At 41.9% G+C, this 12,595-nt stretch overlaps 1 protein-coding gene across 2 annotated transcripts in view; it reads left to right on the top strand.

Moving 5' to 3' along the window:
* Window positions 1-2,146, top strand: part of fkbp5 (FKBP prolyl isomerase 5) — a 46,824-nt gene extending 44,678 nt beyond the window's left edge. For both annotated transcript variants that reach the window (XM_021610304.3, XM_036983904.2), the window contains exon 11: window positions 743-2,146. In XM_021610304.3, coding sequence (XP_021465979.3) covers window positions 743-856 — 114 coding nt within the window. In that variant the 3' untranslated portion in view covers window positions 857-2,146. The remainder of the gene's footprint in view (window positions 1-742) is intronic.
* The last annotated feature ends 10,449 nt before the right edge of the window (window positions 2,147-12,595 follow it).

Raw genomic sequence — 12,595 nt, forward strand, 5'->3', positions numbered from 1 at the left:
CATCCCAGGTTTTTTTTACAATCTCATTGTTGTTTTATATGACAAGGGAACACATTTCCCACATCTTGCATTATTAATTATTCCATATTGATCATGCTTTTCATGACAAATGTTGGCAAGCTTACTGGTTTGACCACACAATTAACAAAATCCAATAGCGCTGCTATTGAAATCTCTGTGATTCAAGAAAAATAGTTTAGATCAAATGATAGGTCCATTATCATTTCTACACACTCTCTATCTGGTTTTAGTCGTTTATTTTCAGACTGGAGTATTTATTTCATGGGGGGAAAAAAATCCAGATTTTTTTGACAATTAAAAGTTATCGTTTTTTACGCTAATTTGGGTTGTGACCCACCAGTAGAGAATCGCTGGTTTAGAGTTTCACGTTTAGTGGTAGTAGGCTGACATCTAGTGGTAGTACTCAACTTTTGTTCTCTGTTTATAATATATGCCATTTTGCAGACACTTTTATCGAAAGGACTCATGCCCAAGCGTATGGGTGGTTGTCTGAATCAAACCCACTATCCTGCCGTTGTAAGAGCCATGCTCTTACAAACTGAGCTACAGAGGACCACTCTTTACCACTCGATGCTTCCTTTTTACTCCATAATCTATTGTAATAAATATTATACTCGTTAATATTGCAAAACAAAATGTATAAAAAGTGATTTATTTTTGCACAATGGAAGACATCTAAACATTTAAAAGTCCCTCTCCTTTGTATTTGTGTGCTCAACAGGCAGGGAAGGGGAAGAGGAGGAGGGGGGAGGACAGTTGCGTGATGAACGAGAACCATCAAGTGGCAATTAAGAGACGCCGCAGGAGTCAGGACCACGGCCAGGACTGTCCTTGATGCTCCAGAGGAGGCCAGGGGGGCAGGTCTCCCCTCGCTACGCACACAGAGGCAGGGACCAGACGGGGCCAGACCACACCCCTCCACCCTGACCTCATCATCCCCTACCTACCCCCCCACCATATGTGCTGTCCCCTGCACGACAGACAGGGGGCGCGAGTGAGTGGGGAAGGCTGCAGGCCAAACAGCATTCCTTCTTTCAGTCCATAACATGGAATCCAGTCCAGGTCTAGTCCTGAACCTCTTGCGTTGCACAATGCCTCCAAATGCACACCTCAACTTAACTCAAACCCACAGTCTGCATTCTGATGTTGATAATCAAATATCATTTTGCCATTGCATTTTCTCGTTTGGCACAATACAGATGAGCAACAGGTATCATTCTATTTTGGTAGCTTCAATCTATTGGTTGAGTTGGCTGGGGTTGCCTTGCACCTTGTACTTAGTCACAATTGTAATCCTCAATATACATAATTTGGCAATGTGGAAGTGGTGACACTGTGCCACTATAACAGACAAAACAGCAAAACAGCTGGCGTCATCGTCACTTAATTGTCATAACACCCACAGTCCCAGAAGAATACTTATGTTAAGACAATGAGTCATACAGTATATTTGCAGTGACTGAAGAACCCCCCCCACTCTTTACTCTTGAACATTGAGAATTAACAAGTACAGGCTCATCCCAGATAGACCCTTGCATGGTACAGATGCTACATACTGTTCTGTGTGTGCTACTCTCGTTGACTGCCCAAATCAATGCAAGTCCAATAATGAAGCTTTAAGTCTCAGCTTTCCAAGCTGCTGTCCAGTCCTCTCTGACTTCAACCTTGCATTCTCTCCTGGGCAAATGCTTTTTTCACAGTACACTGTTTGAATTTAAATTATGTGACTGAAAATATCTAGGGCAGGTTTTTATTTAACCTTTATTTTGACAGGGAGTCATGCTGGGACCAAGGTCTCCCGTAATTACAAAAAAGGTTCTAGTCTCGTAGTTCTCTTCCTCCTCAGTCCTGGAATGGGTGGCTGTACTGTCTGACTTGTCTTATTTCCTTTTAATAAAAGAGTGTTAAATTATGGACAAGGATGCACCTCGATCTTCAGCTAAGATTGTAAAATCACCGATGTTGTCTTTTAATGAACAATAACACTCAATGACGCCTTGGATAAAATCTGGGCTTTCGTTTTTTTGCATTCATTGGACATCTGCCCTTGGTTGTCTTAATGATTTTATAATTGTTAAACAAAATAAGGGAGGCTTGTGCTCTCAATATAAAAAGAAGCCATTGACTCCTTGTGTGTGTATGCTTTTTTTATTGAAACGTATCTGTTTAATTTAAAATGTATCTCTGTACCCAACACTATTTATTGGGGGTAGTTACCTTAACCCACAGTAATGCCACAAGGTTAGGATTTAAGTGTAGTGTTGCCAGGACTAGATATCACAGAATATAAACCTTATCAAGAGTTTCTATGTTAATAACATCCATAATATTTGTTCACCAATGCTCTGGATACAAATGACCTGCTTCTATTCATACTGACCCAACTATGAATGTTATTGGACTACACTGAGCGTTAGACATAAGAGTCTTATTACAGTGTTATAATACTATATTCACCACGTACTGTACAGAATCCGTTGTAAGTGTTATAAACATGACACAGATGGTATTGAATTCAATTTTTTTATTTAACTAGACAAGTCAGTGAAGAACAAATTCTTCTTTACAATGACGGCCTACCCCGGACAATCACGGCTGGATTTCAACAAATTAATAAAGGGATACTTTGGGATTTTGGCCCTTTATCTACTTCCCTAGAGTCAGATAAACTCATGGATACCATTTTTATGTCTCTGTGTGCAGTTAGAAGGAAGTTGCTAACTAGCGCTAGTGCAATTGATTATTAGCATTAGTCAGTGCGCTAACGCTAGTTAGCACTGGCTTGCGAAACTAGCTCTATCTTCCTTCATACTGGTCACAGAGAGATACAAATGGTATCCATGAGTTCATGACTCTGGGAACTAGATAAATAGCCTTACTGCCAAAATCCCAAAGTATCCCTTTAAGTATTCACTCTATCTCTAGTAAATGTGCAAATGCAGGCATTAGAGATTACATTTTTAGTTTACATTGGCCTGCCCAACCCCAACTGGACTTTTAGTGATGCATATTCTTTATCTACCATGGGACATTAGTGAAACAAGTGACTGGATCTCCGTGGTGATTTTCAGTCAGAGGATCATCATAATGTCCTATGTGTAAACATAAAATAGACCTCCTGCATTTAAAGACTTGAAAAGGAACAAAGGAAACCCCGGTCATAAAGCCCCAATATCAAATTGCTGTAAACGTAACTTGAAATAGTTGTTTCATACCGTCATTTCAACAAAATGCTGTATGAGTAGTAATATCATAAAACATTAAAAACGATATTACTATATTGCTTGAGGTGTCAAACAAGGGGAAGTTGTAGTTGCGCTCGTATACTCAGGCAATATGTCTCAGCTCTCTTCTCTTCCCTGAAATATCATATACAGAAAGGGGGCATTGACATTTGACACATGAATGCAGTAGGAAATAGTATAAAATAAAACTTCTCACTTATAACAGGCACACTGTCACTGAAAGTCTAACAGAGTGATCTAATTTTTCCGTATAGGCATGTTGTACAACCTGATAACTGGCAACTTTAAATAGACATTCTGTCTTAACTTACAACAACAAACTTGTCAATTTCATATTTGAATTGGGTCACACTTTATTTGGATCGTCCATCTGTAGATGCTCTACAGATAGTTTGTTGATAGAATGACCATCTGTCGATAAGCAATTGCTTGCTACGGTTAGGTATAGAATAAGGGTAAAGGTTAAGTTTAGGCTTAGAGCTAGGTTTAGTATAAGGGTTAAGTTCAGTGTTAGGAAAGTAAGGGTTAGGGTTAATAGATGGTTGAAATGTTGCTGATGGTCTATAGAGCATCTACAGATGAACTATCCAAATAAAGTGTTACCTTAAATGCAAGGAGCACACAATATCAGACTTATTCTGTTGTTCTTTATTTACTGTAATGCAATAGCGTGGGGGCAATGAGGGAACCTTTCAAATACTTGTTCATGGTAAGGTGACTTTGGCATGTCTTGTCAGTCTCTATGGAATGGCTACTCTTTCAAATGTCTAATCAATATTAAGAAAGATAGGATATAATGAGCCAGTTTCCCAGACACAGATTGAGCCTAACCTAAAAGGCATTTTCAATGGAGATTCTGGGAAACCGGACATAACATGTTATGTGAATTCATAAGTTACCATTCAACTTTCTTTCTTGAAACACTTGAAACCCTTAATGACCTCGTCGTTAAACTCAGTGGTTAGAACCAGAGCCTTTTACAAGTCTGTCTAATATCTCTGTTAGAACTAGTATTACAAAGTGTAGAATAAAAGAAGGGAAGCGCTGATAGTGTACACAGTAGTAGGTATTTTTAGATAGAAGGTGCTCTTTGGTAAAAGGGGTAAATTGGTCATCAAAAAGCAAGGAGGACTAAGGCACTCTTCATGTAATTCAAATGCCTTTATTTGTATGGCATGTTCAGTGGAACAAAGCTTTAAAAACTGACTCCTTTTCAAGGGTATAACTACTTTTTATTTTCTAATAGTTCTAACCTTAATATGCATTTTGATAACATATCTATTTCACTTTTGAATGTATATGGTTGTTTACTACGTGTTGTCCAATGTCTATTAACTAAACCACTTCCTCTTCAATCAGGGTGATTGGAACATGGTTTGTGCAAAAGTACACATTGTATCTTTGTACTCCCTGACGAAGGCCATGCTGCTTAAAACGTGTCTGTTGAAAAACTTTGTTCCATTCAACATACCATACAAATAAAGGCATTTAATTATATGAAGAGTGCCTTGGTCATCCTTGCTTTTTGATAGTATTCCAATTTGATGAAGCACACCAGATGGTAGCCTGACACAAGGTTATGTGGAGTGACACAACCAATCACTCCACCATAATGTCAAATACTAATGGAATAAGCAGCTGGGGATTTGTGTAAAATGATCATGAGAAAAACAATAATATGCCCACATCTTGAAACACTTATCACCCTAACCTGCTACAATGAGGGTTGTTAAGGTATCTATGAACAAACAAACCCCACCAACTGTCATCAGAGGGATAGTAGAGCTAGAGCTCCCACCTCATTGGTCAGCAATCATCAGATCCTTTTGCACACTGTAATACAACCCATAACACTTCCTTAAAGGATGAATATAGATCTTGTACAAACAACCGTCTAAAGCTTCATGTATTCATTTTCATATCAGGCTAAATTCAACTCAGACAAAAATTCAGGTGCAGCTGTGCTCTGTGTTGGTATAGTTACCGGTAACTGCTGTTATTTACCGTTTTTTTCAGTAACTAATAGAAGGGCATTATTCCTGCATAATTTTTCAGCTCGGCTATAGAACACAGTCTGTCTATACCCTCTGGGAAAAACTTATTGAAAGCCCTTTTAACATTTTTAATTTACAGTAGTGAAAAAAGAAATGGGTGAAAAATGTACATATAAACCATGGCACTAGGTTTAATGAATGTATTGATATTGGCAAAAAATCATATCACAGTACTGTAGAGTGTTTCTACTCTATTCGTAAGCCTTTGTGTCTACGTACACTGATGATTCAATATTATACACGTCAGGAACAGCACATAGTGAAATCACTGCAACCCTAAACAAAGAGTTGCGGTCAGTTTTGGAATGAGTGGCTTGTAATAAACTAGTCCTAAGCATATCTAAAATGTATAACATTGTATTGTGTAAAAATCATTCCCTAAGTTATAGACCTCAGCTGAATCTGATAATGAATGATGTGGATGTTGAGTAAATTGAGAAGACTAAACTTCTTGGTGTAAATTGTCATGGATGTTCAATGCATAGATTAAATTGTTGTAAAGCTGGGGAGAGATCTGTCTGTGATAAAGAGATGCTTAGCACAGCTCTTAGGCATAATAATATGTACTGATGTGTGGGTGATTGTCAGTAATATGTGTAACTGTCAAGTAGGACCTTTTTTTGGTTCTATTATTTTAATTAGAAATGTATGCTGTTTAGTCCTTGAGCTGTTCTTCTCTATTGATGTTCTGTATTATGTCACGTTTTATGTGGACCTCAGGAAGCGTAGATGCTACTTCAGCAACAGCTAATGGGGATCCAAATAAAATACTAATTATTACACTCAGTTGCCAGTTCATGAAGTGCTTTGAGAGGCTAGTCAAGGATCATATCACCTCCACCTTACCTGTCACCCTAGACCCACTTCAATTGACATACATCCCCAATAGGTCTACAAACGATGCAATCGTCATCCCATCTGAACAAGAAGAATACCTATGTAAGAATAATGTTCATTGAATATAGCTCAGTATTCAACACCATAGTACCCTACAAGCTCTACAGGTCCTGGGTCTCAACCCCGCCCTGTGCAATTGGGTCCTGGACTTCCTGACGGGCCGCCCCCCCTCGGTGGTGAAGGTAGGTAACAACAATAGCCCCCTCCAGTAATCCCTGTACACCCATGACTGCGTGGCCATGCACGCCTCCAACTCGATCATCAAGTTTGCAGATAACACAACAGTAGTAGGCTTGATTACCAACAATGAGACAGCCTACAGGAAGGAGGTGAGGGCACTCGGAGTGTGTTGTCAGCAAAACAACCTCTCAACGTCAAAACAAAGGAGATGATCGTGGACTTCAGGAAACAGCAGAGGGAGCACCCCCCTATCCACATCGACAGGACAGCAGTGGAGACGGTGGAAAGTTAAGTTCCTCGGCGTACACATCAAATCAAATTTATTTGTCACATACACATGGTTAGCAGATGTTAATGTGAGTGCAGCGAAATGCTTGTGCTTCTAGTTCCGACCATGCAGTAATATCTAACAAGCAACTTAACCTAACAATTTCATAACTACCTTTACACTTGTGTGTATAAGGAATGAATACGAATATGTACATAAAAATATATGAATGAGTGATGCCCGAATGGCATAGGCAAGATGCAGCAGATGGAAAAGAGTACAGTATATACATATGAGATGAGTAATGTAGGGTATGAAAACATTATATAAAGTGGCATTGTTTAAAGTGGCTAGTGATACATTTAATTACATCAAGATTGCAAGATGCAGCAGATGGAAAAGAGTACAGTATATTCATATGAGATGAGTAATGTAGGGTATGTAAGCATTATATAAAGTGGCTGGTGGTTGAGTCAGTATGTTGGCAGCAGCCACTCAATGTTTGTGATGGCTGTTTAACAGTCTAATGGCCTTGAGATAGAAGCTGTTTTTCAGTCTCTCGGTCCCCGCTTTGATGCTCCTCTACTGACCTCGCCTTCTGGATGATAACGGGGTGAACAGGCAGTGGCTCGGGTGGTTGATGTCCTTGATAATCTTTTTGGCCTTCCTGTGACATCGGGTGGTGTAGGTGTCCTGGAGTGCAGGTAGTTTGCACCCGTCGATGCGTTGTGCAGACCTCACTACCCTCTGGAGAGCCTTACGGTTATGGGTGGAGCAGTTGCCATACCAGGCGGTGATACAGCCCGACAGGATGCTCTCGATTGTGCATCTGTAAAAGTTTGTGAGTGTTTTTGGTGACAAGCCGAATTTCTTCAGCCTCCTGAGGTTGAAGAGGCGCTGCTGTGCCTTCTTCACCACGCTGTCTATGTGGATGGACCATTTCAGTTTTTACGTGATGTGTACGCCGAGGAACTTAAAACTTTACACCCTCTCCACTACTGTCCCATCAATGTAGATAGGGGGCTGCTCCCTCTGCTGTTTCCTGAAGTCCACGATCATCTCCTTTGTTTTGTTGACATTGAGTGTGAGGTTATTTTCCTGACACCACACTCCGAGGGTCCTCACCTCCTCCCTGTAGGCCGTCTCGTCGTTGTTGGTAATCAAGCCTACCACTGTAGTGTCGTCTGCAAACTTGATGATTGAGTTGGAGGCGTGCATGGCCACACAGTCATGGGTGAACAGGGAGTACAGGAGAGGGCTGAGAACACACCCTTGTGGGACCCAGTGTTGAGGATCAGCGGGGTGGAGATGTTGTTACCTACCCTCACGACCTGGAGGTGGCCCGTCAGGAAGTTCAGGACCCAGTTGCACAGGGCGGGGTCGAGACCCAGAGTCTCAAGCTTAATGACGGGTTTGGAGGGTACTATGGTGTTTAATGCTGAGCTGTAATCGATGAACAGCATTCTTACATAGGTATTCCTCTATTTCACCCTTATTTAACCAGGTAGGCTAGCTGAGAACAAGTTCTCATTTGCAACTGCGACCGGGCCAAGATAAAGCATAGCAGTGTGAACAGACAACAACACAGAGTTACACATGGAGTAAACAATAAACAATAAACAAGTCAATAACATAGTAGAAAAAAAAAATCTATATACACATTGTGGGTAAAAGGCATGAGGAGGTAGGCAATAAATTGGCCATAGGAGTGAATAATACAATTTAGCAGATTAACACTGGAGTGATAAATGATCAGATGAACATACTGATGAACATCAGACATCATACATCAGATGAAGAAATACTGGTGTGCAAAAGAGCAGAAAAGTAAATGGAATAAAAGTATGGGGATGAGGTAGGTAAATTCAGGTGGGCTATATACCGATGGACTATGTACAGCTGCAGCGATCGGTTAGCTGCTGTTAAGGGAATTTTTATTAATGATGACTAATTATGTATACATTTCAATCAGGACTGACTAATCAGAATACTATTATGTTACTGTATATTTACTAATCAGAATACTATTATGTTACTGTATATGTACTAATCAGAATACTATTATGTTACTGTATATGTAGGAATTTTCTTTTTAATCCTAGTACTGAATATAATGTGTGTAAATATAATCAAGAATTAGAACAATGACTGTCTGTTCCTTGGTAGAAATGAATGAACTATATCGCCAGACTGGCTAGAATGCTTATCTACACTGGCTGACCTTGGCTCTAGGCGAGGTGGGAAGGCTTGAGAACTATAGAGCCTTTCTACCAGTGTCAAGAAGAGACAGAACATTTAGAAAACGCTGATGTCATTTTCAATTTATAACCTGTGGTAAAATGTGTAAGGAGCAGTACTCTCGTGAATAAAGGCTGCTGTTTGACTTTAAGACTGGGCTCTGTCGATTTTTATACTAATAAGGGTCATACATATCCTTATGAATTGACAGAGTGTTTAATTTTAATTGGGTGTTAAAACAGAGGAATTTAATTCCTGCAACAGCTGCTCAGATAGCAGATGTTTAAAGTTGGTGAGGGAGATAAAAGTCTCCAACTTCAGAGATTTTTGCAATTTGTTCCAGTCGCAGGCAGCAGAGAACTGGAAGGAAAGGCGGCCAAATGAGGTTTTGGCTTTAGGGATGATCCATGAGATACACCTGCTGGAGCTCGTGCTACGGGTGGGTGCTGCCATCGTGACCAGTGAACTTAGATAAGGTGGAGCTTTACCTAGCATAGACTTGTAGATGACCTGGAGCCAGTGGGTCTGGCGACGAACATGTAGCGAGGGCCAGCCGACTAGAGCATACAGGTCGCAGTGGTGGGTGGTATAAGGTGCTTTAGTAACAAAACAGATGGCACTGTGATAAACTGCATCCAGTTTGCTGAGTAGAGTATTGGAAGCTATTTTGTAGATGACATCGCCGAAGTCGAGGATCGGTAGGATAGTCAGTTTTACTAGGGTAAGTTTTGCGGGGTGAGTGAAGGAGGCTTTGTTGCGAAATAGAAAGCCGACTTTAGATTTGATTTTGGATTGGAGATGTTTGATATGAGTCTGGAAGGAGAGTTTGCAGTCTAGCCAGACACCTAGGTACTTATAGATGTCCACATATTCTAGGTCGGAGGTAAGCCCAGGCACTGGGTGATGATAAGAGAGGTTGTATCTCTGGACATGCTGGTTATAATGGGTGAGGTCACCACATGTGTGGGAGGTGGGACAAAGGAGGTATCAGAGGTACCAGAGGTGTGTGGAACTAGGGGCTCCATTGTAACTAAAACAATGATAACTAACCTGAACAACAGTATACAATGCATATTGATATTTGAGAGACATACAGCAAGGCATAAAGTAATCGCAGGTCTTGATTGGGAGAGCTTGCTAAAACAACAGATGGGTTAGGGCAGTGTGCAGGCAATTGCGTTGTCAGTGGACCTATTGGGGCGGTAAGCAAATTGGAGTGGGTCTAGGGTGTCAGGTAGGGTGGAGGTGATATGGTCCTTGACTTGTCTCTCAAAGCACTTCATGATGACGGAAGTGAGTGCTACAGAGCGGTAGTCATTTAGCTCAGTTACCTTAGCGTTCTTGGGAACAGGAACAATGGTGTCCCTCTTGAAGCATGTGGGAACAGCAGACTGGGATAGGGATTGATTGAATATGTCCGTAAACACACCAGCCAGCTGGTCTGCGCATGCTCTGAGGACACAGCTGGGAATGCCGTCTGGGCCTGCAGCCTTGTGAGGGTTAACACGTTTAAATGTTTTACTCACGTTGGCTACAATGAAGGAGAGCCCAAAGGTTTTGGTAGCGGGCCGTGTCAGTGGTACTGTATTGTCCTCAAAGCAAGCAAAAAAGTTGTTTAGTCTGTCTGGCAACAAGGCAGACAGGAGAGCTTGCGACGGGGCTGGTTTTTATTTTTGTAGTCCGTGATTGACTGTAGACCCTGCCACATACCTCTCGTGTCTGAGCCGTTGAAAAATTCGACTCCACTTTGCCTCTATACTGACGCTTAGCTTGTTTGATTGCCTTGCGGAGGGAATAGCTACACTGTTTATATTCGGTCATGTTTCCGAGCTCCTTGCCCTTATTAAAAGCAGTGGTTTGTGCTTTCAGTTTTGCACGAATGCTGCCATCAATCCATGGTTTCTGGTTGGGGAATGTTTTAATAGACGCTGTGGGTACAACACCACCGATGCACTTGCTAATAAACTCGCTCACCGAATCAGAGTATTCGTCAATGTTGTTGTTCGCCACAATGCGGAACCTATCCCAGTCCACGTGATCAAAGAAATCTTGAAGCGTGGAATCCGATTGGTTGGACCAGCGTTGAACAGACCTGAGCGCGGGTGCTTCCTGTTTTAGTTTCTGTCTATAGGCTGGGAGCAACAAAATGGAGTCGTGGTCAGCTTTTCCGAAGGGAGGGCGGAGAGGGCCTTATATGCGTCACGGAAGTTAGAATAACAGTGATCTAGGGTTTTGCCAGCCCTGGAAGCACAATCGATATGCTGATAGAATTTGGGGAGCCTTGTTTTCAGATTAGCCTTGTTAAAATCCCCAGCTACAATGAATGCAGCCTCAGAATATGTGTTTTCCAGTTTACATAGAATCGAATGAAGTTCTTTCAGGGCCGTCGATGTGTCTGCTTGGGGGGGAATAAACACGACTGTGATTATGATCGAAGAGAATTCTCTTGGTAGATAATGCGGTCGGCATTTGATTGTGAGGAATTCTAAGTCAGGTGTACAAAAATAATTGAGTTCCTGTATGTTGTTATGATCACACCACGTCTCGTTAATCATAAGGCATACACCTCCGCCCTTCTTCTTACCAGAAACCAGGTGGCTGTACCGACTCAGATGGCGTGTCTCGAGTGAGCCATGTTTCCGTGAAACAAAGAACGTTAGTCTCTGATGTCTCTCCGGAATGCTACCCTTGCTCGAATTTCGTCTACCTTGTTGTCAAGAGACTGGACATTGGCGAGTAGTATGCTCGGGAGCGTTACGCGATGTGCACGTCTATGGAGCCTGACCAGAAGACCGCTCCGTCTGCCCCTTCTATGGCGCCGTTGTTTTGGGTCGCAGGCTGGGATCCGATCCATTGTCCTGGGTGGTAGGTCAAACAGAGGATCCGCTTCGGGAAAGTCGTATTCCTGGTCGTAGTGTTGGTGAGTTGCCGTTGCTCTTATATCCAATAGTTCCTCCTGACTGTATGTAATAAAACCTAAGATTTTCTGGGGTAACATTGTAAGAAATAACAGATAAAAAACTAAATACTGCAGTTTCCTAGGAACACGAAACAAGGCGGCCATCTCTGTCAGCGACATCACGGATAAACTGAAATGGTCCACCCACACAAACAGTCTGGTGAACAAGGCAGCAGGTAGCCTAGTGATTAGAGGGTTGGACTTGTCACCAAAAGGTTGCAAGATCGAATCCCCGAGCTGACAAGGTAAAAATATGTATTTTTGCCCCTGAAAAAGGCAGTTAACCCACTGTTCCTAGGCCGTCATTGAAAATAAGGATTTGTTCTTAACTGACTTGCCTAGTTAAATAAAGGTTAAAAAAAACTCAGGAGGCTGAAGAAATTTGGCTTGTCACCTAAAACCCTCAAACTTTTACAGATGAACATCCTGTTGGGCTGTATCACCGCCTGGTACGGCAACTGCACTGCCACAACCGTAATACTCTCCAGAGGGTAGTGAGGTCTGCACAACGCATCACCGGGGGCAAACTACCTGCCCTCCAGGACACCTACAGCACGCGATGTCACAGGAAGGCCAAAAAGATCTTCAAGGACAACAACCACTCGAGCCACTGCCTGTTCACCCTGCTTACCATCCAGAAGGCGAGGTCAGTACAGGTGCATCAAAGCTGGGACAGGGAGACTGAAAAACAGCTTCGATCTCAAGGCCATCAGACTGTTATACAGCCATCACT

This window comes from Oncorhynchus mykiss, chromosome 7, assembly GCF_057628025.1.
Source record: "Oncorhynchus mykiss isolate SJ-2025 chromosome 7, ASM5762802v1, whole genome shotgun sequence".
Lineage (NCBI taxonomy): Eukaryota > Metazoa > Chordata > Actinopteri > Salmoniformes > Salmonidae > Oncorhynchus > Oncorhynchus mykiss.